The sequence below is a fragment of the Leptidea sinapis genome, chromosome 8, assembly GCF_905404315.1.
Source record: "Leptidea sinapis chromosome 8, ilLepSina1.1, whole genome shotgun sequence".
NCBI lineage: Eukaryota > Metazoa > Arthropoda > Insecta > Lepidoptera > Pieridae > Leptidea > Leptidea sinapis.
Window position 1 is genome coordinate 6,161,611 of NC_066272.1, and position 26,711 is coordinate 6,188,321.

The 26,711-nt window shown below is 34.8% G+C and overlaps 1 protein-coding gene across 1 annotated transcript in view; it reads right to left on the bottom strand.

Moving 5' to 3' along the window:
• The window catches only part of LOC126965789 (lachesin-like), a 126,351-nt gene that overhangs the window by 43,749 nt on the left and 55,891 nt on the right, over positions 1-26,711 (bottom strand). Inside the window, exons 3-4 of the mRNA XM_050809557.1 lie at positions 25,232-25,359; positions 23,837-24,022 (exon numbers count right to left, since the gene is read on the bottom strand). Coding sequence (XP_050665514.1) covers positions 23,837-24,022; positions 25,232-25,359 — 314 coding nt within the window. The remainder of the gene's footprint in view (positions 1-23,836; positions 24,023-25,231; positions 25,360-26,711) is intronic.

Below are 26,711 nucleotides of genomic sequence, written 5' to 3' on the forward strand. Positions count from 1 at the left end.
TAAGCCCGGCAAGAGTGACTACACGAATCCCAAATCGTTCAGACCAATCAGTCTTACATCCTTTCTGATGAAGACTTTAGAAAGACTTTGCGATAGGGATATTAGGGAAAATGCTATCCTATACAAACCACTACACATCAACCAACATGCCTATAGTCAAGGCAAATCAACTGAATCTGCCCTTTACTGCGTAACATCACTTGTAGGTAAAGGTCTATCACGTAAACAATCAACTGTAGGTGCATTTATTGATATTGAAGGCGCCTTTGACAAAACTCCTTTTACTAGCATAGGCCGAGCGCTAGCTGAACACAATGTCGATCCTACAATTGCCGGGTGGATAGACAACATGTTGAGGCACAGAGCGATACGTTTTACTGTGAACACCAGCACAAGATGTGTGGTGGCAACTGGATGCCCACAAGGAGGGGTACTCTCACCACTCCTTTGGAACCTTGTGGTGGACGAGCTCATCGCGGAGCTAAACAGAAAGAAACTATACACAGTAGGCTATGCGGACGATCTCGCCATTCTAATAACAGGTCCATTCGAGAATGTCCTATGTAATCTCATGAGATCTGTTTTCAAGATAATCGAGGAATGGTGCACACAACATCGGCTAACCGCTAATCCATCCGATCCTTAGAACGAGCTGCCTCTAACAACTGGGTAACTCTGCAATGGATCAAAGGACACAGCGGTTTGTTGGGGAACGATGCAGCGGATGAACTTGCAAGGCGGGGGTCGGAAACGCAAGTGGCTGGCCCAGGGCCAGTCCTGCCGCTACCCTTCAGCCAAATGCGGTCATGGATACGCTCTCTCACCAACAACCTACATGGAACCCGATGGACAAATGTCTCAGGCTGTAGACAGTCGAAAGAGGCGATTCCTGCACTATCGCCCAAACTGACACGTCGACTTATTAGCCTAAACAGACATGACATCCGAATTATGGTCGGCACCCTAACGGGTCACACATCACTGAACAAACACCTATTTACAATCGGCGTTACGGACAGTCCTAAGTGCAGGGGCTGTCTAACCGAAGACGAAACGGTCACTCACGTAATCCTGGAATGTGCTGGGGTGGCCAACCAACGGGCACAAACCTTAGTAAATACAAGGTCGCTCCAGGAAGTCTGCGAACACCCCAGGAGTGTTCTGAACTTCTGGAGGGAGCTGGGCTGGTTGGAATGACTGGCCAACGACCAACGACCCAATTAAGGTCTAATTGTGGAAACAGGAGCCCTTTACCAATACCAATACCGAGTAATTCCGTAAAAGTCGTCATATCGAGAAGAGCGTACCAATCAAATAAAATGATAGACCGAGTGGCCGTACTTTGCTCTATCAACAAACTTGGATGGCAAAAAACCGCTAATTCATAATTAAAACTTATAAAAAGTAAAATTATGGTCATAGAACCAAATCGAATACATAGTTTTCTATGTCATAAAACTATGTAAAAATTGTTTATTAATTTTAAACACACATTATTTCAACATATTTTATTTCATTTTAGTCTTACATACATTTTGTACGAATATTACTAACTAATTGTAACCCAAATTATAGAATATCGAAACTTAACAAGCTCAATCTAAGTGATTAACCCTTTAAAGTATCTGTACAATTAGATATATATTTTTTTTTTTCATTTTTGGAAAGTAGTATAAAGTGTAAGTTACGATTGTTGGTTTTCCGAATAAATAAATAAAACGTCAACTGGTAAGAATTTTTCTCAAATTCCAAGCCCTGAAAAAAATAAAAGAGCCTTAAAGCATCTACCGTTAGCCATACTCTTTGAAATAGCCATTATTTATTTATATTGTAGAGCTTAACGTGGTATTAAGTCCCGAGCATGAAATATTACCAACGAAGCACTGTGTTAGCGTTGAAGAATGTTCCTAGTGTGTTCCGTTCCACAGTTAAGCTTGAATGATGTGTAAAAAAGTATCGTAGTACTCGTCCAAATGCCTTCGTCTTCGTTTGCGCAATGACTTGAAGGTAATAGTTACGTTGCAAACAAATGACTCACTTACCTGTTGATGCCTATTCAGTAAAGCGTGAAATGGAATGTGAACGTATCTCGAAGCTTCACAGATTAGGGCAATAATTTATACGAAGGGATTACATTAAGATGACATAATTGTTTTGTTGATTTGCATAGCATGGATTACTATCTATTGGTAATCAACAGCGTTACAGTAATTATATATACAATAAGATAAAATATAATTCATACGGTCATAATAGATTACTCATATTGTTTTACAATAGTTTTACAAAAAGCTGTATTACAGATCAAAAACGGGAGGCTCCTTTGCACAGGATGCCGGCTAGATTATGGGTAGTACAACAAGTGGTGAAGCAGTTATGTGTTAGCATTATTGTCTTTCGGTCTGAAGGGCGCCGTAGCTAGTGAAATTACTGGGCAAATGAGACTTAGCATCTCTCTTACTTAATGTCTCAAGGTGCACGAGCGTAATTGTGTTGCCGCTCAGAATTTTTGGGGTTTCTCTAGAAACCTGAGCGGCACTTCATTGTAATGGGCTGGGCGTATAAATTACCATCAGTTGAACGTCCTGCTCATCTAGTCCCTTATTTTTCATCTAAAAAATGCTGCTGTATTTCTTCTTCTCTGTATGTTTGTGTGTGGAATGCGTAATTTAAGTATATTTTAAACAAATCAATACGGCACTGCTTTAGACTGATGTAGTTTAATAATATCAAGCTTCATTTTATCCTTTCTAACATGAAGATATTTAGAATATCATAGTAATTATCGTAATTATTTAGAATCCTGCATATACGACCGGTAATAGCCGAGTGGTTAGCGATCCTACCTACTTAGCTAGAGGTCCCGGGTTCGAATCCCGGTAGGTGCAAGTATTAATATGATGAATATGGATGTTTGTTTCCGAGTCATGGATGTTTAAATGTATTTATGTATGTTTAAGTAAGTATATTGTATTAAATATATCATTGTCTTGTAACCCATAACACAGGCTATATATGCTTAACTTGGGGCAAGATAATTTGTGTAAAAAGTGTGTCAATATATATTGTGTCAATATATTATATAATCGAGTTTTTAAAATAGTTCGTTCTAGCCCAATACAACTAATGATATGCCAAACGATATTTTCATTGAATTTGACGCATATTTCCTTCTTTATTTTTACTGAAATTTGTTTTCGTGTTAGTCTGCTAAGACATGGTCAGAGATAGGGAAATGCCATGGCTTCAATTGCATTTACCATTTGCAAAAACCCTTACATGAAAGCACTCACCCTTTGACCCTGACCCTTTTTCAGCTTAGCCCCTATTCCCTTATAATGGAATGTACTCCTACGTTTTTTACAAACAATCTGTTTCTATCAATCCTCTCTACGTGATAAAATATCAACTGACAGTGACAACTGGGTAGAAACAGCGTTTTTTATTTTGTACAATAATGCGGCATAAAAATTGTAAAACAAATTCATTTGTAACATGGTTTAGCATGCAGAAAAAATGTATTGCAATATATTATTTCTAACGTGTTCTTTTTTTTTAAATTGAATATTTGAACGTAAAATGGCCTTTGGAACGAACTAGCTTAGTTACAATTATTATACAATCTACTTATGTCACTAGATTTTTCAAATACACCAAAATCGAAAGTGCCGTTCGGCACACTACGCCCTGATCAAGTTCTGACCCTCATTTGGTTTGTAAGTTGGTTTATTTTGCATGATCTTATAGCTTGTTTCAATATCTTTCTTATACATTCACTCAATTCATCATAATTATAGGCAATCTATTAAAACACGTAAAATGCGCCGATCTAAGACTTACCGCGGCGCGGGGCACTTGCAGATTTCGGAAGGTTAATTACTTTTCAATAGCTCGTTAAATTATTCCGCAAAATGTTTAAAGTCTAGTGGCTAGTCTAGACCTTTTTGTGAACTTCTCTTAAATACAGTATAAATTTATTAAGCCTAGATTTTTTATGTGAGAAAAGGATTAAGGCCTTTTTATTCTCTTATTCTTATAAATATTTAATTAGACATAAAAAAGAGTGTGTGTACTTATGTACACGCGTTAAGAGTTATACTTTAATCGCGTATGTAAAAATAAATCAAATTTTAACAAATAGTTAAGAACAAAGATAGTATAAAACACTCAGCATTTAAGGTAATATAAACAAGTATAGAAAATAAGTATTTTTTATTTTTACATAAAATTTGTTAATATACCAGAAATAAAAAAAAAAGAAAAAAAAAATTTTTTTAGATAATAATGTAATAATTTTTAATTAACGATGTAAATAAATTATACATACCGACAATTAACCTCAAATCTATAAATGCACTCAAAACAGTTTATTAAATTCAGTTTTATCAATAATATTCAATATATATAGACTTACTAATAAATTATTAGTAAATACTATCACCGTCGTATATGAAATTGATTTAATAAAAACACCAAAATAATGTTTATTTATTCACACTGTTTAATTGTACTGTTACGAAGCACGTGTTCTAAATATAAAAATACTAGAATATACAACTTGAACATAGTTATCGATTTTCATGCCACCTAGAACTAACTTCACGATGTAGAATTCAGGTGTCGGTGTGCCCGCGCATCGTAAAAATTCACTCTCATCATTTTTCTCCATCGCGCCAAAAGAAGTATAACTTCAAAAAAAAACAGTTATCGCATCCTGAATGTATATAATAAGTGCACCTATTTAATTGTTAAGGAAGAAACTAATTACGAACAAAAACAAACCAAAATGTTGTAGTTACTAATATATATACATATATATATATAAGATGTACAGCTAAGCAACCGAGTTTTCAATGCAATATGATTTGTAGATGTAATATTTTTCATAATATTTCAATAAATTAACTTGAGTTAGTTTTGCTAGTTAGTTTGAACATTCGGACGTTGTACCGGGTGCGACTGTCTTAGAACCATCTCACCTCATTAGTTAAGTCCATTGTAATACTCAATTTAATAAATCCCATTAGCCCCGGACAAAAGCTATAAACGCAATCAGTCGCATTGTTGTTTATGAAATAGCAATCTGCAATGTTATTTCTAAATGTATTGCAATGTTTGCAAGACCGGCTGAGAACTTGCTTTTTATTTATCTTTATCGTTCATTTCTTTTAGCAAATGTTCTTCCGATATTTATTGAGAGGTTCGATACAGTGAGCTGTTAAACAGATTGAGAATAAATTTTAATCAAAACGTTGCTTTTAACTGTTATTATGTAATGTTAATATTATGATGATTCTTAATGATTCGTTTTTAACTGTTAAGGATAATAAAGGTTATTTTTTTTGCTCCATGTTAGTTCAGTGATGTGATATTTTTTTTTTAAATTGGCAATGTAATAATTGAAATCTTAACTGTCAATTGTCTACCTTTTTATTATGCTTTCAGTAGAAATACCTTGTATTTTACGATTTCTCCAATGATGAAGCCTTGAATCGTTTAATAACAATAATAACTAGATACAATAATTCACCAGATATCGCCACTAGAAAATTATTCATGGTAATACCAAAATTTTTTATCCATCTTTCCTGATCATCTTGTGTAAGGCATGTTTATCATCCTTCAGGACTATGGTCTTGGTTTACAGCATATTTTCACATAACTTAGATCTTAAGACCCGTTTAGGTGTTTTAATAAGTGCTTAGACTCATCGCTTATTTTTTCTAGTAACAACTAATATTTCAAATCATAAATTCACCGTCGCTCTATTCCCAATCAGTGGTATCAATAAGAAAGTTATGTTATTTTACCTTTACCACACAAACGTTCTTTGACAATTCCTTTGATTGTCGCATTTGTTTTGAATATTTTCTGGAATTTTGTTCTAAATTTAAAGCATATACAACGCCTCACAAAAGACTTACTAACTCGGCTTACGGCTGTTTTCAATAAGCTATCTATCCTTAGTTTAACTTACTACAAATCTATCCTTTTACGCTTACTTACATCTCAATAACCTATCTTCTAACATCTAAGCTATATTGGAAATAGCTATGGATAGATAAAATCTTGTCATTAAACGGTGATAGCAATTTATCCGTAATTAGAGATACGTTATTGAAAACGGCCGTAAAGACATTATCGGCCTTAAAAATAAACTTGGCATAAAGTTATATCTGAGAACAAACCAAGATTAAACAAAATGTTAACTATATCGCTGACAACACTGTCAATATAATGATCATTCTAAAGTTTTCCAAATGTCAATCAGCCTTGCAAATAAATGCGGGAAACGTGATACGTACAAATAGATCAATCATAGGCAAAAGTTTTTTGGAAAACATTTACATATTCTTGGTTTATGCTCAGGTATAACTTTATGCCAATTTTATTTGTAAGGCCGAATTATAAGTTTATATCTGTTCTTGACATTCACTTATAAGCCTATGAACATATATAACATTATCAGGAATATATTATTAAGCATAATTCAGAAATACAATTAAGTTCCATTTCTTTCTCGTTTCATTGGTGTGTATTATAACGATGGATTTTGACACACTCATATAAACACAGCACTTTTTTCTTCAGATAGAACAACGCCTGTTCGTTCAGTTATTAGATAATTTAAGACTGAGTAACCAATGGTAAATATCTGCGATTATGATTTCGGTAGTAAACATTCGGAAACGGACCGTAATCCCGGTCATAAAAGTAATCCGCACATAAAGCTACGCGACGATGGACAACGAAGGGTAGAGATTTTCTCTCACAAAGATTGCGAAGTAATTAAGATAAAATGTCATGAGTTTTATACGCAAACGAAGCCTTTACTCGTTTTTCAACGTTCGAACCCAGTTAATCCTCGAGTATGCAATAAAGCTCCCAAAGTATTTGTGTTCCAAGCGAAATTACCCATATTGAAAATACCCTTCAGCGCTAACAACCAGCTAAAGGCTTATTTAAATATACCCCTGTTATATATAGACATACGCGGGTGTTCACTGCCATAGACCTAAGTAACTACTTACATTAAATCGGCAACCTTCCCAAACCCCTGTGAGCTAAAATCGATTTCAACCGAGAGAAAATTGGGCTTACATTAATAAACACGGAATTGGTTTTGTTTTAAATACATAGAAGTATCTAATATCGACATACGTTGTACTCTCTATATGTCGTGTGCCAAATATAATTAGAATTCAAACTGGTGGGAATTTAAAATAACAGGCGATGATTATCCCAATCGTCGAGTGGTTCTCGTGTTCATATCGAGTCACGGAATTTCGAACACTATGATTTTCTCCACGTATATAATATTGAAAAAAAAAACCTATTTTAAAGAAAGAAAAATAACATGTATTTACAAACACACACACAAAAAACAAAAATGAAGCAATTTAAAAATAAAAAACCGTGTGTTGTTTGAATAAAATTTGATTCCACCTAAAAGACCGTCCGACCCGTGAGTACTTCATGTCCAACATCCTTACGTTCTTTTGTAAATGATGGGATGAAATCTAACTTGTGGCGTATCGTGCGAAGGTGGAATTCGGCGGCAGGAATCAGGTTAATCAGCTCTTCGGAACACTCCCCGTGATAGATGCGGTAGAAGACACACAATGAAGCGACGTCTCTACGCATCGCCAAGAGATCCAGCCGTTCACAGAGCACTGAGTCCCCGACAATTCGAGCTGCTCTACGTTGCACGCGGTCAAATGGATCGAGCAGATACTGGGGTCCGCCAGACCAGTGATGACAGCAATACTCCATGTGTGGCCGGACCTGCGCTTTGTAGAGCGCTAGAATGTGGGCCGGCTTAAAGTATTGCCGTGCTTTATTGATGACGCCCAGCTTCTTCGAAGCCAATTTGGCTTCACCCTCCACGCCACGGAATTGGCAATCGCTCGAGATTTCGAGGCCCAGTAATCCGATACTAGGCGCGGCTTTAAGAGAAGTGTTCTCGAAGAGCGGTGATACGACAAATGGGGTTTTTTTAGTGGTAAACGCGCAAACTTGAGTCTTCTGGGGGTTAAATTGGACATGGTTCAATTTACCCCATTCCGCGACCTTCTCGAGAGAGGACTCGATAGAAGACACAAGTTTCTCCCGGCACTGGTCGACGATTTCCCGAGAGAGACCTGCATGGCCCGTGTATACGGCATCACCAGTGCTGTCGTCCGCATAGCAATGTATGTTGGAGGTGTCCAACATATCATTAATATGCAGAAGAAACAGCGTAGGAGATAGCACACAGCCTTGGGGCACTCCAGCATTCACGGGCTTCGGGTTCGAGCAATGTCCGTCGACAACGACCTGTATGCTGCGCCCAGTGAGGAAGCTGGAGGTCCACTTGCACAAGCTCTCGGGAAGCCCAAATGATGGAAGTTTTGAGAGGAGCGCCTTGTGCCATACACGATCAAAGGCCTTCGCTATATCCAGGCTAACTGCCAGGCCTTCTCCCTTGCTTTCAATAGCCGCCACCCATCTATGTGTTAGGTATACCAGAAGATCACCTGCCGACCGTCCATGGCGAAAGCCGTACTGTCGGTCGTTGATCAACTGGTGACCCTCTAGGTATACTAAAAGCTGGCGGCTAATTATGCTCTCCATGATTTTAGAGAGCAGGGAGGTGATAGCAATAGGCCTGTAGTTCGCCGGATCCGAACTGTCTCCTTTTTTTTGGATCGGATGGACAAGGGCTGACTTTCATGAGTCAGGGACTACGCCTTTGGAATAAGAGTGCCGGAATAAACGCGTTAGCACCGGCGTCAACTCAGGGGCACACGTTCTAAGCACGATTGGAGAAATGCCATCTGGCCCGCTCGACTTCCTGACATCCAACGAAAACAGAGCTCGCCTAACAGTTTTCTGTCTGAACTGTACTTCAGGCATAGAGAGCTCTGACACCGCGGATGGTCGGCGGTGTTTTTCCGTTGTCGTCAAGAGTCGAGTTGGAGGCGAAAAGAGCGCACAGGAGCTCGGCTTTCTCTTTTGCCGTATGGGTCAGGGTGTCATTCCTCATGTGCAACGGCGGCATGGACGGCTGATTGAAGTTACCAAGAGCAGCTTTCGACAACGACCAGAACTTGCGTGTTCCGGTTGGGTAACTGGAAAGCTGCTCGCCGATTTTGACGACGTGCTTAGACTTCGCACGGGCGATCTGCCGCTTAAAAAATCTGGAGACACGGTTATATTTCCTCTTAAGAACTTTGCAGTTCGGATCCTTTGTGCCCAGCGCCGCAACAAAAGTTCGATACGCCTGTTTTTGCAGTCAGATGCTGCTTTAACTGACGCATCGAACCAGGGCTGTGATCTGCCACCGATCGGTACTACAGAGCTTGGTATAAAAATATCCATGCCCTGCAGTATCACATCGGCTACTGCAACGGCGCAGGCAGAAGGATCATCCGAAGGGAAACAAACCTTGCCCCAAGGGTAGGATGCAAAAAAAGGAACGCATCCTATCCCAATCTGCTGACTTGTAGTGCCAAACGCGGCGGGTCGCTGGTGGTCTGCGACGGTGGCGTCGGATAGGCACTACACTCCTGACCAGGCAATGGTCGGACGTTCAATGCAATTAGTGAAAAAGACACTTATTAACTAGGTACTTGACTTTGTGTTTGTAAATTGTGTTTTTAAGTTAGTTGTTATTATTATTATTTCTGTGAATTTGACATTTATTTTTCGGGACAACATTGTACGGTGATGTAACTTGTGTATTCATCAAGAATGGTGGACATTTAGAAAATTTGAAAATTTACGTTTCCATTATTATTCCAATGCACAGTATTCAATTTAAAGTTCAGTTCAGATAGGTATCACGAAATAAAAAAGTGTTCGTATAAATGAACATAGTGAATTTAAATTACGTCGCAAATTATCAAACGAATAACGGTAAAGCCGACAACTTGCCGCCTTCGCACATCGTTCCGGGGTCAAGGTAAGTTGTCTATATAGATTGTTAAATTTTACAATATTTATATGAATATTTATTTTGTTTGAAAATTTCATTTTTTCAATTTAAAGTTTTTAATTATATAATTAATTTTGCGATAGTTCTGTGGACTAGCATTACTTATATTTTTATTTATTTCATAGGTATGCAGACCATACTGTATAAAAAAGGTGAGAAAACTGAAATGTCGAATTATAGACCAAAAACTTTGATTACAATACCAGCAAAAATATTTGAAAATGCATGTATTCGTTATTTATTAATTATTGTGACAAGTATAAAATAATTTCCACAGATCAGTATGGTTTTCAGAAGGGAAAATCGACTACACTGGCTATATTTAATTTAATTTAATCATTTATTTCTCACATATCTCACATACATATCAAAAGCATTTGACTATGTTGACCACGACATATTGCTAAATAAGATGGAAAGATGGCGGTTTAAGTCGCATCTTCAGGGTAGGGAGCAGTGTACCCAACTAACTTTTCTTGATTATAAAAATACAGTTACCACTTACCAATCAAACTGCCTCTATAATAATCGTGGAGTTCCCCAGGGAAATGTCAATGACTTTTCTAAGGTGACTAAATATCGATCCCTAATATTTGCTGATGACATTGCAATTGTTATATCTTCTAACATTAAACATGACAAATATATTGAACTTAATAATGAGCATGAATTAGACATAAATACGGCGTTGGATAAAATAATCAAATGGCTTGACATGAATAGTTTAAATGTTAATTTATTAAAGACAAATTATGTACAGTTTAATATAAAAGGACGTCAACAAATTCAATTAAATATAAAATATAATAATACAGTTATAAATTAAATTGATAATGTATTTTTTTGGGAATATAGATTGATAAATATGTTAACTACACTAGTCATATTGACAAAGTTTGTAACAAAATTAATCGTTTGGTCTACGTCCTCAATAGGTTAAGAATAATTGAGTCGCAGAAGCTATCCCTCATGGCCTATCAAAGATACGTTGCATCGGTTTCACGCTATGGACTACTAATATAGGGTAACGGGTCATATGTTCAGAGAGTTTTTGTTGCCCAAAAATATGCTTACGTGCAATAGTAGGTGTAGGGCTGAGGAACTGTTGCAAACGCTATTTAAAAAACATAATCTCCTAAATCTACCATGTATGTACACTTTCGAGGCTTGCAAAGTTGTGCGTAACCAGAGCTATCTTTTCACGTCAGCTGTTGAGGTGAATGCTAGAGCAACAAGACAGCTGCATAGACAGGTTTTAAAACATTGTTCTAAAAAAACACTTTTTCTTAAAAATAGCTATAACATGTGTATTAAATTATATAACAAATTGCCTGAGGATTTGAAAATACTCAAAGAAAATGTTTATAACAAAACTCTTTAAATGGCTGCTTGAAAATTATTTTCTGTAGTATTAATGAGTATTTAAATAAGTGTTAAGTTTTTGCATGCTTTTAATATAAGCTGGATAGAGGAGACATTGTAATATTTAAGATCTGGACATACCCTATTCCAAAGCCAAATAAATAATTTCATTTCAATACTACAAGTGATAAGAAGGATACTGGGATCACATATCACCAGTAAGTGTTTTTTATTTTATTAATTTCAATGTAAAATAACACGAAGCGTATGTAACAAAATTTTAAAGACGCCATTGAGTTTCAACATGCCACTCACGCAAGCATCTAATAGTTGCCGTAATAAAAAAGCTATTGTTCTTAGGGTGTGGCGGTATCTAGTTGGAGCGCAGCGGAGACCAATTTGTTAATCTAAGGCGTGGGGTGTATTTTGAGATATCATAAGAATTCAAAATGACTCCACTCTCAACCATATTTGTTAATAGCAAAGTGACATTAAGCACCCCCATGTTTCTTTTTGATAAAATACATTTGTTTTGTTATTTAATGACGCTATTCGTAGTTTATCTTTTATTTAACTTTACTTTTTATAAAATTTATGCTGTTGGTCCTTTCAACAAATAAATAAAAGCGCGTGTAATTTGTTTTCCATTATTTATTTGGGAGAAGCCTTAAACTATCGTCAATAACCACCTGGGCCCCCAGATGGTTATTGAAAATCAGTGCTGTGTTGGTATTATTCCAATGCCGCATGACGCTGTGTCAGTTCTTTTTGATAACAATAACTGCTAACAGTACTTTTAAATTAAGATAATCGCTATAATATTATGCAAACATTTGTTTTTTTTTTCATCATTTATTTTCATTTTAATTATTTTTTTACCTCTTAAGTCTTTTTTAGTTGTATTATTCTGTGTGGTATGTGTTTGTTATTAATAAAGTATCCATTCATTCATTCAATAATTTCAGGCAATATATGTACTAAAAACGGTATGTAACAGATCTTTTATCGTCCTGTCATATTGTTAAGGCATGAAGTATAGGAATTGTGATTCTCTCCTGTAATCAACGTTGTAACTTAAGACCATTGTCTGTTCTAAAAAAAGTTATAGTATAGCAACATAATTGACAGATGTTCAAGTAATTAATTATCTATAAACATTTCGACAATGTCTGTGTTCGCGTATGTCAATTTTGATTAATTTAACTATTTGAAATTAACGGGACCTTGTTGGAATTTGAAGACTTAGTACATTTATACGTCTAGATTAAGACAGCTGTAGAAATGTCGAAAAAAAATTGAGTTTAGAACTAATCTCTATTTTGGGCAATTTACGCACACTAGCACAAAGTGTCATACAAATCGAGAGTGTAAGACGTAGCTTGTCACGTAAACTAAACTAATATTTCTGGCCTGTATTTGTCGGTTGTCTAACAGCAAGACGATGTAAATACTACGTAATAAGAGGCGGTACTGCTTGGGTAAATTTTTTAATTTAGTTTAGTATGAAACGTGCAGTGCAATCCGGCTAAGTTTGAAAGTGAACAGTTGCTTAAAAATAAAAGATTATAGCCGTCATCTGTCAATCTATCAATGACTGCACGTTTCATACAATCCAGTGAATCGCTTTTTTCTCACAGAGTTTTACAAGGCTAACTTTTATTTTGAAGTTGAAAAAAGCAATTCATGATCACTATTTTAAGCAATTGTTAGTCCAAATTGTAAGCAATAACATAATTTTGTAGTTACATACATTTTACATTTTAAATCGACATGAGTTTTACTTTAAGTTAATATATTATCAACGATGTATGCATTGGATGAATTTATTTTAGCATTAACACAATTTATTCAGTGATGTACCTCATAGTTATAAACAATGATTCTATTATGATAGAATATGAAGTTATCTTCGAACTTCGCAGTTTGGTCTCACTTCTCGAAAGTTCTGTAAATAACTTGTATTATGCTATCATAAATTTAATTTTGAACGCTCGTATGTAAATATAGATTACATTATCTCGGTATGCAGTGCTTTAAAAAACTAGAAATAAAGATCTTTCATACAACGCCATCTTTGATCAAAGTTTCTGAGAGAAAAAGTGTAAAATTAACATTTTGACAATCCCTACGAATAGATACTAGTTACAAAAGAAAAACGACATTAAACTGTCATTATGTATAGAATCAAAACGTTTTTAATACCAGCCGAACGCTTTTTGTTACCCAAAAGTTCGATATATCAACGGCCATATTTACAAATTCTGACTCAACATTTCGAAATAATAAAAAGGGTCGGAAAAAGATCGTCTATCACACGTTCTGTCAACAGGCCTCGCTGTCAACGCCGCAAAAACAATTAGTAGGTTAATATTTATTTGATTGGATTCAAAGCGTTGATTGAATAGTGATGTCTCTGTTTGCTAAACATGATCGATATGTTCTACGCCTGGGAGTATCTGTAAATCGTACTAAAATATATTTCAAATCGTAATGTTTCCAACCTTACATAACTTTCAAATCGCTTCTATAGAACTTTTTAATTTTATCGCAAACAGACTAGAAAATTAAAACATCGCATCCAATTTCTGTTTGCAAAATAAAACTTTTCAAACAATCTTCGCTTACGTTGAAAGAATGTTAATTGTGCTCTTTCCTTTCAAAAAAAAAACTTCTCGCGGGCAAAGACTGGAACATGAGTTATTTAAAGAGGAAATACCATTTATATATTCAAGTTTTCGCTTTCCCCGGCATCTTTTGCTCTGAATACTTGTGTAATTGTGCGGGTAGATTCAAATTTGCTTTTACGCCTAACAAATGTTGGATTGCGGTGAAGGCAAATATAAAAAGGTCTTTTTCGACGCCTCCTTGTTACTAACCCTAAGTAAATATACGGTGGCTGAGAAAGATGAACAATTCATCTCGAGAATGAAGGTTGAATACAAATACTTTTAACACATATTTTGTGGGTATTGATTAAGTAAACAAAAGTTCTACGTTGGAAAGTCTATGTTGGAATTTGGAAAAATATATGGACATTGATACGCCTTACCCATTACAATGACTGCATTTTTGTTATTGTGGCACTGGTCACTCAGGATTCTTGAAAAACCCAAAAATTCTGAGCACTATAATTGCGCTCGTCACCTTATGACATGAGATGTTAAGTCTCATTTGTCCAGTAATTTCACTAAAGTAAAGCATTACAATTTATATCACAGAACATTTTTCTATCTGGAATATATGAAATAAAACTTGAGTGGTTTTTTTTAAAGCACTTAGTGATTTTTTTGATGAATAGGGAGCAATACTGACAAGCGTATAAGTCACCTGATATTAAGTGATCACTGCCGCCCACATTCTCTTGCAACATTTCAGATTCACAGGAGCGTTGCTGGCCTTTGAGATAGGTGTAAGCGCTATTTTTAAAGGTATATATGCCGTTTCATTCTGTAAACACAGCACCAGGAAGCTCATTCCCCAGCTTGGTTGTGCGTGGAAGAAAGTGGAGAAACGCAACACATCCAGATGGTGATGTGAGGTGTGTGAGTCCTCAGCTATCAATAAGAACTCGTCACGTATTATGTCACATGTTCAATAAACTCAATGTTCCGCTCACCTTGTCACTTCTTCTATTAAAAAAGAATTTTTGAAGTTTTTGGGTTTTTCATACCACAGCATGAATACAGCTTTGAACAAATAAACCCTGATTTTAAGCAATTACATTTACACATCTCATTTTATTGTTACGTGCAAAGAATGAGAGATAAGGTAATATGTATTTAACTCTAAACCATTTACAAAGTAAATATTCTGGCAGATGCAAATGTTTAGGTTTTAAGTTCAGAATGAAGATGTCGCGGTCACATTCCACCCCTTTACAAATGCTAGCATTCCCTGTTGAAATTCCTTTAGTGCGGCCCCGTGGCTTGCTGTTACATCGCAAAGGTAAATAACTTAATAAATGTCAAGCCATATTGTGCCAGGTCATTTCAAAGGTAACAGTCGACATTTGTGTATTATATAGGTACAGAATACATACCTACAAAAATGTACTTTGTATCTTCGAGTTGAGATTGTATGTCGACACCACGGACGAGTAAAAAAAGAAGGACTCCGTGCCGTTATATTAGCAAGTGAAGCCCCGTTAGTTTGTGTGCGGGGGTACGGGGGATACTAGTTACACAATTTTTTCTCCCTTAAATAATCATATATGGCCACAAATACTTATATAGTATCGTTTTTACACTTTTTCACAACGCACGACGGCATTTTAAAAATATTTTATTGAGACGCAAACTGATCTGTCACCGACGATGACAATTCTCATAATGGCCGCCTATCGGCCTGTAGTAGTGTAAGTGTGTGCGTGGGGCTATGTATTTATACGTGAATAGGCTTATTTTGGTGCTACACTGATATGTAAGGTGATACGGAGTTCTTATTTTTTTACTCTTCCGTGGTCGAGACCAATCCAAAGTGAACAGCCTAGCTCTCCCGGTAGAATTTCTTCCAGAATTCTTGGTACACTTCTATATACTGATAATTTGTATAACTTTTTATATATATCTTAATATATATAAATTACGTTACACGTTGTTTGTCCACGATGGATTCCTAAACTAATGAACGGATTTAAAAGTGGTAATCCGAGAGATAGGATAGTTTTTATTTCGATTTGGGACCCATAATTAATTTTATTTCCAATATTTGTTTTGTATGGACATATTTTCTGTGAGAGAATTTATTGACGCACGGTTTGACATAATTTACGATATAATTCTTCACGTTATGAATTATTAGTGACAGATTCATAAAAAAATAGATTTTATTTATTATGTACAGAACAACTTCTGTCAGATCCGCTAGTACCGTATATTTGTCGGGTCAGCTATACGTATCATTTTTAAGTTGAAATAACCGAACAATAGTTAGAAGTATAAATCTTTCATCCATAATTTCACCCACTGTCTTACGAATTTTAGATCGGGCCACGTGTCCTGACGCGAGTTTAACATTTTATACCCGTCCCAAGAAAAATGCACAACGCTACAAAAGAAGTATTCACTTGAAAATTACTCACATAAACGTATGACTAATAACAAATTATGCATTAGAAGTCAAAAATATAGTTTGTAACCCAAATTAATAAAACAAGGTTTAATTTTAGCTTAAATACATATTAAATAAGCAGCTTTAATATTTTACAGTGTAACAATATAATGGAATTCTGAATATAAAACCTTAAACTCATTCGGACGATAAAAGAAAAACTTCGGTTATGATTTTCCAAATTGGTATAATTATTATGAAACATTATTGTTGAATTTATGCAGCACTGAATAGCCAAACTCAAGCTAAGCTAGCTTCTTGTAAACAATAAAACTTAAAAGTTTTACTTCAGAACACCCGCCGCTGAATACTTCTCAACACACACCGCCGCGCCGTCCTCTTTGATAAAATTTTCGCTTACTCTTGGTTTCTTGTACTTGTATAATAGTTCTATTTGTATAAGAAAATAATAGTATGTTTGATATTTGACTTACCCCTATACTAGAAATAGTATTTTTTTATTGAGATAAAGTGAAAAGATGAGCAAGACGTTCACCTAATAGTAAGGATACGCTCTGCACGTACAACACAGTGCCATTCTTGATTCAACCCAAAGTCCTAAGCGCCATCACAATTGCATGTGTCACTTCAAGACATAAGTCTCATCAGCACAGTAATAAACCAGTGTCGATACTTTTTGAAACCAAATAAAATAATTTATTGAATAAGGCGTTACTTTGCGGAAATCCATAACTATACAAATTATTTAAGTTTTCTTTAGTGTTAATTCCGCCAATATTTGTCTTTAAAACAATTCGACACGTGTTTCGCCTCTAAACGAGGCATCCTCAGGACGTGTTGTCTCGCCACGTTCTAGTCTCGTGCCAGATTTTGGCGAGACAACACGTCCTGAGGATGCCTCGTGTAGAGGCGAAACACGTGTCGAATTGTTTTAAAGACAAATATTGGCGGAATTAACACTAAAGAAAACTTAAATAATTTGTATAAATAAAATAATAGTAGGATGAAAACCATTGGAAATGGAAGAGAATATTACAATAATAAAAGAAAAAATAAATTTCGGGCGATTTGAGGTCGGCAAGTGGATAAGGGGGGGGTTATTAAGGGTAAAAAACAGCTTATCGATTTCCGGCAAAACTGTAAGTCCTATGGAAATAAGTCAAATGGCAAAGTTGTAGGTAATAAAAAGATTACAACTTTTGTATAATTTACAATTTTTTGACATAACCTCAAAATTTATGTGAATAATTAAAAAAACCAAGTTTTTGGTTGTTAATTTTTATCTTTTTCAAAACTATTTTTTTTCATATATGTCCCAAATACACTGTAACTTATTAGAGTAGAAATATTTATTTTTTCACCTTATTTTGACTCAAATATCGAAAAAGAACCGTTCAAATTATCAGCTTTTTTCAAAAAATTGGTCTGTTTTCTGTTCGTCAAAATCTCTACTTTCCGATACTGTAAAAAATATATAAAATACAATGGGTAAATGTTCGGAAAATTAAAGCCCATCAAAAGGCGTTTCATAGAGAATTCATACATGTTATTTCATAGCAGCAATGTTATTTCATAGCAGCAATGTTATTTCGTAGCAGCAGTAAAATTATGGATTACAATTAATGATAAAATAATGGATAGCATAATACTAAATTATTATCCTTTTTACATTTATAAACAGGTTTGACTAATAAAAAGAAATAAAAATTAGTTTCGAAAAAGATAAAAATAAACAACAAAAAACTTGGTTTTTTGAATTTTCTACATAAATTTTGAGTTTATGTCAAAAAATTGTAAAATCACAAGTTATAGATCTTTTTATTACCTACAAGTTTGCCATTTGACTTTTTTCCATCGGACTTGCAGTTTTGCCGGAAATCGAGATAAACCGTTTTTTAACTTAAAACACCCCCGAAACGAACATAAATTAATGCCTATAATATACATGTCAACTAAAAGTATGAATGTGTCAATGTGATGTCAATTATTCGATGCGCTTAATATTGAAATATGGTAACAACTGCGCCGTCATTTATAGAATCCTATATTCGAACCGATCATTATCAATTGGTAGAAAATAAACGTTGATGCGTTTTAAATGTTGTGTTGGCAATGGTAAAAATGCAATTTACCAGTGGGAGGCTCCTTTAAACAGGATGCAGACTAGATTATGGGTACCACAATGGCGCCTATTCCTGATGTAAAGCGTAAGCATTATTGTGTTTCGGTCTGAAGGGCGCCGTAGCTAGTGAAATTACTGGACAAATGAGACTTGATATCTTATGTCTCAAGATGACGCGCGCAGTTGTATTGCCATCAAAATTCAGACGAACGTTGAGTTGATGGTATTTGATACGCCCTGCCTGTTACAATGCATTGCCACTCAGGATTATTGAAAAACACACAAATTCCTACCGGCAATACAGTTGCGCTCGTCACACATAAGATGTTAAGTCCTATCTACAAAAGTGGAAACAAATAAGATATCAGTAGCTATAGGCCAATATCTGTGCTGTCAACTCTGTCAAAGTGTTAGAGAAAATACTCAACTATCGGTTACTTTCCTTTCTAGAGACTCATAACATTCTAGCCCCGAACCAATTTGGTTTCAGAAGATGAAAATCAACAGAGGACGTAGTGTCATTTCTTGTCAACTATGTTGTTAACAAACTTGACACACATAACAAATGCATAGGAGTTTTATTAGATCTTTCCAAGGCATTCGACACGGTCTCTGTTCCGCATCTGCTAAATAAATGTAAAGAATGGGGATACGTGGTCACTCCCTAGACATCTTCAAAGACTATATCTCTGATAGAACCCAGTGCGTAAAAATTTACTCATTTGTGAGTGGTGAAGTATCTCCCACTTTTGGTGTTCCTCAAGGTTCTATCTTAGGCTCCACCCTTTCCCTCATATATATAAATGCCCTCTGCAATATTTCTCTTACTAACTGCTCGATCATCACCAGATGATACAGCCCTCCTAGTCCATGGACGCGACTGGCCTACCACTTATGCTTTAGCGGAACAAGCTCTCGGAAATGTACTTGACTGGCTTTCTAATAATCTCCTGACCTTACAAAGACAACTTATTTAACCTTTTCGATAACAGCTCCAGGTCAACCATTTCCAGATCTTCCCGTTTAAGGCTCACTCCTGCACAAATCGTTTCTCACCTTCTTCATGTGATTGCCCAACTTTATCTAGGTCTAATAATATCAAATATCTTGGAGTCTATATTGATAACCAATTAATTTGGAAATTTCACTTGGAAAAACTCACCTCACGTATACGAAAATTAATATACATATTTAAAATGATAAGATCATCCGCTGATAGTGATACGCTAAAATTAATTTACTTTGCTCTGTGCCAGCCCATCATCAGCTATTGCATTTCAATATGGGGAGGTGCCGCTTAGGGAGATTTCTGGAACTAGAACGGGCACTAAGAGCTGTTATCAAGGTAATGACGTGTAAAACTTTAAGATACTCTACGCGCTTGCTTTACAAAGAATCTGGTGTTCTGACGGTTCGAAAACTCTTAATACTTCATTCCATCTTAAGAAAACACACCACACTCTCATACGATAAAAATAAAAGTAAAAGAAGAAAATCGCAAAGAGTTTGTCCAGTTCCAAATTTTAAAACTTCTCTAGCCAGTCGACATCATCAAGTAATCGCAAGTCATATCTATAATAAAATAAATCAACGATGTCACATATATCCTCTCACAAAATTTTCATTTAAATCCGTTGTTAATGAATGGCTCCTATCAAAAACATACACAGAAACTGAAGATCTCCTCAAGATATGTAACTTATAAAATTTAAAAATACTATTGAGTACATACTGTTTACAACATAGGAATATTCTACACATATAATGAATTATTTTAAAATGTTGTTTAGATGAGATGTATGCGTGCTTCTTCATTTTAATGTTATTATTATCTTAAACCAATATAAATTGATTTACGCAAACACTGGTACCCATAACACAAGTTAGATCTTATCATGGGTATCGTAGTGCATATATATTTAAGTGTTGTGAACCTCTGTTTTTGTGAAATAAAGTTTATTATTATTATCATTTGCCCAGTAATTTCTCTAGCTACGGCGCTCTTCAGACCAAAAAACTATAATGCCTACAAGTAACTGCTTCACGGCAGAAATAGGCGCCGTAGTGGTAAATCACAAATACCTCACTTATACCAAAATTCTCAAGATTCGTTGATTATTGTTCAGTCTTTCATATTAAACTTATATTAGCTAGAGAACTTTTGTATTTCGAATAATACGCTGTGTATTGGCGTAGAAACTTATTCAAATCGAACTACAGCGACACTGATAAATATAATTGGATTAATATTCCGAGAAATCTGTAGAGCGTTCAAATTAAAATTCTTATTTGCTTCATATTTCTACTCAATAGAATCAGATGTTTTATTCTTACGGCTTTTTTATCAAAAAAATAGTACGTTCTAATGATACCATCATTGATACGCCCTTCACCAGTAGGAGGCTCCTTTGCGCAGGATGCCGGCTAGATTATGGGTACCGCAATGGCGCCTAATTCTACCGTGAAGCAGTAATGTCTAAATATTACCGTGTTTCGGTCTAAAGGGCGCCGTAGCTAGTGAAATTACTGGGCAAATGAGACTTAACATCTTATGTCTCAACGTGACGAGCGCAATTGTAGTGCTGCTTAGAATTTTTGAATTGATTTTCAAGAATTCTGAGTATCTAGGATATCAATTACCGTGAGCTGAACGTCCTGCTCGTCTTATCCCTTATTTAAAAAAAAACTGTCCAATATAATGCAGTATCAGCTAGCATTCTTAATTAACCTAATATTCTGATTAGCAATGCACTTTGAGACATAGCAAGTAAAATCTCACTAACCCGGTGATTTCACCACAGCGCCCTTCAATCCAAAGAACAATAAGGGTTACTGTTCACCGAGACACCACGGTGGCTATTTCTGTATTAATCCCAGAAGAGAGGGTTATCACTTTAAAACATAACAAATTATGTTTAAAACATTTTAAAAACTAAAATATTACATATTAAGTAAAAAAAATATACTTATTTAAAATAATATTATGCTTTAACAAAGTAAGCAATTAAAGAAAGTAACTTCTCCAGTTGAAACCACCTCGGTGTCGTACGATTGCATTAGCACGTAGTGAGAATTTTATAAAAGCCCTCTCTGGGAATCTTCAATATTTCAATTGACTAAGGAAAAGGATTCAATTCTACTTATTATGCATGAAGTCTATAACTTTAGAATTCACGTTCAATTTGCGTTTCTGCTAAAAGTAGAAAATATTCTTATTACCTCCCCTCCCCCCCCTTTTACCCCCAAAAGGAAAAAAATACAGAATATATTTATATTCTGATTTATGATAACGACAGTAATCACGACCGTCATTTTCACGAGGGGTCCTTAAACAAACAATGAATTCAAGCTCTAAATGTCGATGCATCCAATAAACGATGATTTATATTTATACACTTTATTTTTATTAATTTTATGATTTTTCTTAAATACTTACTTCGTAGAAAAATGTTGAAAATTTAAAATACTTTTAGCTTTTTAAATAGCTTTGAACATATTATATAGTATAACTAGCTGACACAACAGACGTTGTTCTGTAGATAATAAAAAAAATGCTGTTTTATAGGAATTCACCAATAATATTTCAAAACATCAAGAATTATTTCGTAAAAAATGCTCTCTGTTGTTATAATGAAATTGTTTCACAGCGGAACTGTCAAACCGTGCGTCAATAAATTATCTCATCGAAAATATGTCCATACAAAATAAATATTGAAATTAAAAATTATTATGGGTCCCAAATCGAAATAAAAAGTATCCTATCTCTCAAGTTGGACTAAAATGCACTCCATGAAGTAATCAAATTCAAATTCAAATATTTTTATTCAAAATAGGATTTATAATCACTTATTGAACGTCAAAATCTACCACCCATTCAAAAGAGACTGCCTCAGACCTGAGAAGAATGGGCGCAAGAAACTCAGCGGGCTTTCCCCCATCTCCATTAAAATCCGTTCATTAGTTTAGGAGTCCATCGCGGACAAACAACGTGTCACGTAATTTATATATATTAAGATTATACTATAATTGTTCTCCTCAAGAGCTCTACTTTTTCCGAACATATAGTTCCGTTCATTCCTTAGATCCCTTATTGATTCAGTATTTTATTTCGATTCGATTCGACGATTCAAAATCGCTTAGTTTAAATCTGTTTGACTAAAGTTTATTTGACTTTGACATTGATTTGATCTGATAATATATAAGATGCTAATATTGAACCGTTATAATTTTTACTTACTACAGAATACAAGTTGGTTATAACTTTTGTAATATCTAAATTTTATATTTTACTAGCTAAGCCAGCAAATATTGAACAGCTATATAAAGTAAAAAAATCAATAGTTAAAATTTTTGGGGTATAAAAAATAAATGAAGACTGATTCTCAGACCTACCAAATATATCGTACATAAAATTTATCGTACTGCAATAATCATTATATTCGATGGCCATCTTGCTCTACTCTATTGCGAATCTCTGGTTGGAATAGAATAATATTAAAATCGCGATACAAAAGTTGATGTTGATCGTAGACGAGAAAAATTTGAAGTTGTATTTATTTTTTGATGCTGAATAAAATAAAAATAAAATATTTGTCAAAAAAAATCAAAAAGAATATTGAGGGGTGGGTGACCCTTATCATTTAGGGGAATGAAAAAAAGATGTTCGCTGATTCTCAGACCTACACACAAAGTTTCAAACAAATTGGTTTAGCCGTTTCGGAGAAATTTGGTAATAAACACCGGGACACGAGAATTTTATATATAAGACTAGCTGACCCAGCAAACGTTGTATTGCCATCATAGTTAACAACTGAAGTTAATCTACCAACTATAGGTAGCTAAAATTAAGTTTATTTTTTACCTCCTGAGAAATTTAGACAGATACAAAGATTCTAATTAGTTATTCATTTTAAACTATTCTTTCAATTTGATTTCTGAATGACGGGGGACACATCAAAGGAAAAACAAAATGTATGTGTGTTTTTTTTAATTCCGAACATTTTCATATTTATTCACCTTTTAAACCTTCCCTGGACTTCCACGAATAATTCAAGACCAAAATTAGCCAAATCGGTCCAGCCGTTCTCGAGTTTTAGCGAGACTAACGAACAGCAATTCATTTTTATATATTTATAGATTAATGATTTTTATACCCGATGAGAATTATGGTATATTATATTGACAATTTGTTTCAACAATTAGTTGAGCTTTGTTAGTAAATATAACTATAGTTAATTCTCTTCAAGGATCGGTTTTATCAATGTAGCCTAATTATTTTTAAAGAATAAAATAAATATATTACTTACTTGACTCTTCATAGGATCGGTATTAATTTGGCACATGTACGTCCCCGAGTCCTTCGGTTCCACGCTGCTTATGTAGAGTTTCCAAGTGTTATGGCCGTTGTGTGTGACGGACAGACGGGGATTGATGTTCACCATATGTGTGTGAATCGCCAGTATTGTCTTCGTGTCTGACTTTATCCAGGCCACCTAACAATATAAAACATACACGTATTGATTGAAATGTTTTCATAACAAAACTCATATACATAATACTAATTTAGCTTCAGATCTTAAAATTATATTTAGCCATGATAGTAAACTTTAATCAATTACGCATATACTAAGCGCTTTTGAATTGTCAATATATAATATATTTCTTTTAAACTACTGAATCTACCATATTATGTTCGGAAAAATTAGAGAGAGAAGAACATACAAGAATCTCAGAGGCTCTTTTCAATTAAACAGAGTATTTTACAATGGCTGTAATATACATAACAAATTAGTTTGTATTCCAATATATGAATTGTGTTTAAATAATATCATATATTTCATATAAAGTAATAAAGAGTAAACTGTATAAATATTAACTATCGGATATTGTATAGTGCATCCAATATCCATTCTTTAGAGCTTGAATTCATCGTTTGTGTAAGGATGCTTCGTGAACATGATGGTCGTGATTACTGTCATAATTAGTAATCGCATCCAACAAATACAATAATATATTAACTATAACAGGCGAATGAGTACCACAAGCAGCACCCGTTCACGAGTTGACGCATGGACCAACAACCATCGCTCGTTCCCTCCGCACATATTTGAGGGAATGAGACAACCCGGCACTGCCGCAAGCAATGCTATTGAGGGGTACATTAACAGATATTATGAACCCTCATCTACCGTGGACCTGGCAAATCTGGCTTCTTCCACTCAGGTCAAACCTTGATGAATTAGAGCCTTTGACGGCCATATAAACCAGTGGTTAGTGACCCTACCTACTGACTGAGCTGAGAGGTCCCGTGTATGAATCCCGCTAGGTGAAAATATTTATATGATAAATATGGATATTAGTTTCCGAGTAATGGATGTATATATGTATGTTTCAGTAAGTATATTAAATATATCTTTATATGGTATACCCATACTTACAGGCTGTGCTTAATTTGGGGAAAGGTAATTTGCATAAAAGTGTGTCAATATTATAAAAAAACGCTCTCTTCTTCTACATAGTATTGTTCTAGTCCCTTTTATCCCGAGGGTGCAACGTACGCCTGGGTCGTCCTTCCATAAACTTTAGCAGTAAATTTACTTTGGTCCATCCTAACTAAATCTCAAAACCGCCTTAAAATTCCCTTCACAATAAACTTAAATAACGCGCTTGGCATTAGCGAACGAAGTAATAATGCCACTTACCTTATAATTCCCGAGGTAGTTAACAGTACATGTAAAGTGTACATCTCTTCCTAAAGCCACGGTTATATTCTCTAGTGGCGCCAGGAACTCTGGTTCCGAGTCACTGTAACCCGAGCCTTGCAACTGACCTGAAATACACAATCTAAGTTATCACTTTAATATCAGGGTACTGTGCTTTCAATAAGCTCACTATTAATGTGCTCAATTGCAAATGTTTTGCAACAACAGTTGCACAGTAAATTGAATACTTGGTACTTAGTTTGATATAAATAGAGGATAAATTGAAAAGCGTGTTCATATTGTGTATTCTGATAGCAAGGCATGGTATGACATATGGGCTTTTTTATTTTATTATCTTATATCTTTAAACGAGCAATTCTTTTATATATATATATATATATATATATATATATATATATATATATAATATAATCTGATTCTCGGAAACTCTATCTCCATCGATATTCATAAAATTTAATATACAGGGGATTTCGGGGGCGATAAAACGTCTAGCTTTCAGGTTTCAATTTAAAAAAATGTAGTTTTATCTATGTTTTAATGAGAAACACCTACAATAACATTAGAATACAAAGGTAAATCTTGCCACTATTTACAAGATCCGGAAAGCAGAAGACTCCGGTTCGAATCCAGATGTCCTCTTAATTTCTTTTGTTCAAGTTTTGTACATTCTTAAAAATACGAACGAAGACCGTAAGCGCTTTGCAATTTGATTACAGACAGAAATTCTGCCACAGGTCTGATTACCGTAAGTCGTTAAGGAGTCGCATTGATCATCATATTCGACTACGACAATAACTTGAACATAACTATGTTATGGTAGATGACTGAAATATCCGGATAGCATAAAAAAAGATTCGGCCGAGTATCGTTAATTTGCTCCTAAGAATTGAAAGTCCGTTACTTTGCCATGGATTCCGTTATCAGAACATAACTAAAACAAAAATCATCGAAATCGGTTCGTGTGATATTGAGTTATTCGTAAATATATCATCCACTTAGCTATACGTATGTATAGTAAATTTAAGACTTTTACGGATTTCTCATGGATGCCACTGTCAGATCTGGAACAACGGGAAGCACCAGCTTTCAAATAAAAAATAATTATCAAAATCGGTTCACCCAATCAAAAGTTTTGAGGTAACAAACATAAACAAAAATACCGACAAATTGAGAACCTCCTGCTTTTTTTAATTCGGTTAATAAACAGTTAAAGAAACTGCTCATTACTTTACTTCATATTTAAATATTCAAGAAGAAACAAGAAAACTGTAAAATTACCTAGTAACTTTTAATAATTAGAATTTAATTTTCAACTTACAAAACATAGCTTTTGCATTAAATTCATGAAAAAAATGTATATTGTACTCTGTAAAACTCTGGGTTACGTTTTCTTTTAAATATGCCTATAGCTACACATCTAAAAAAACTATTAGTCACCTTTAAAATAAATATAGGAATC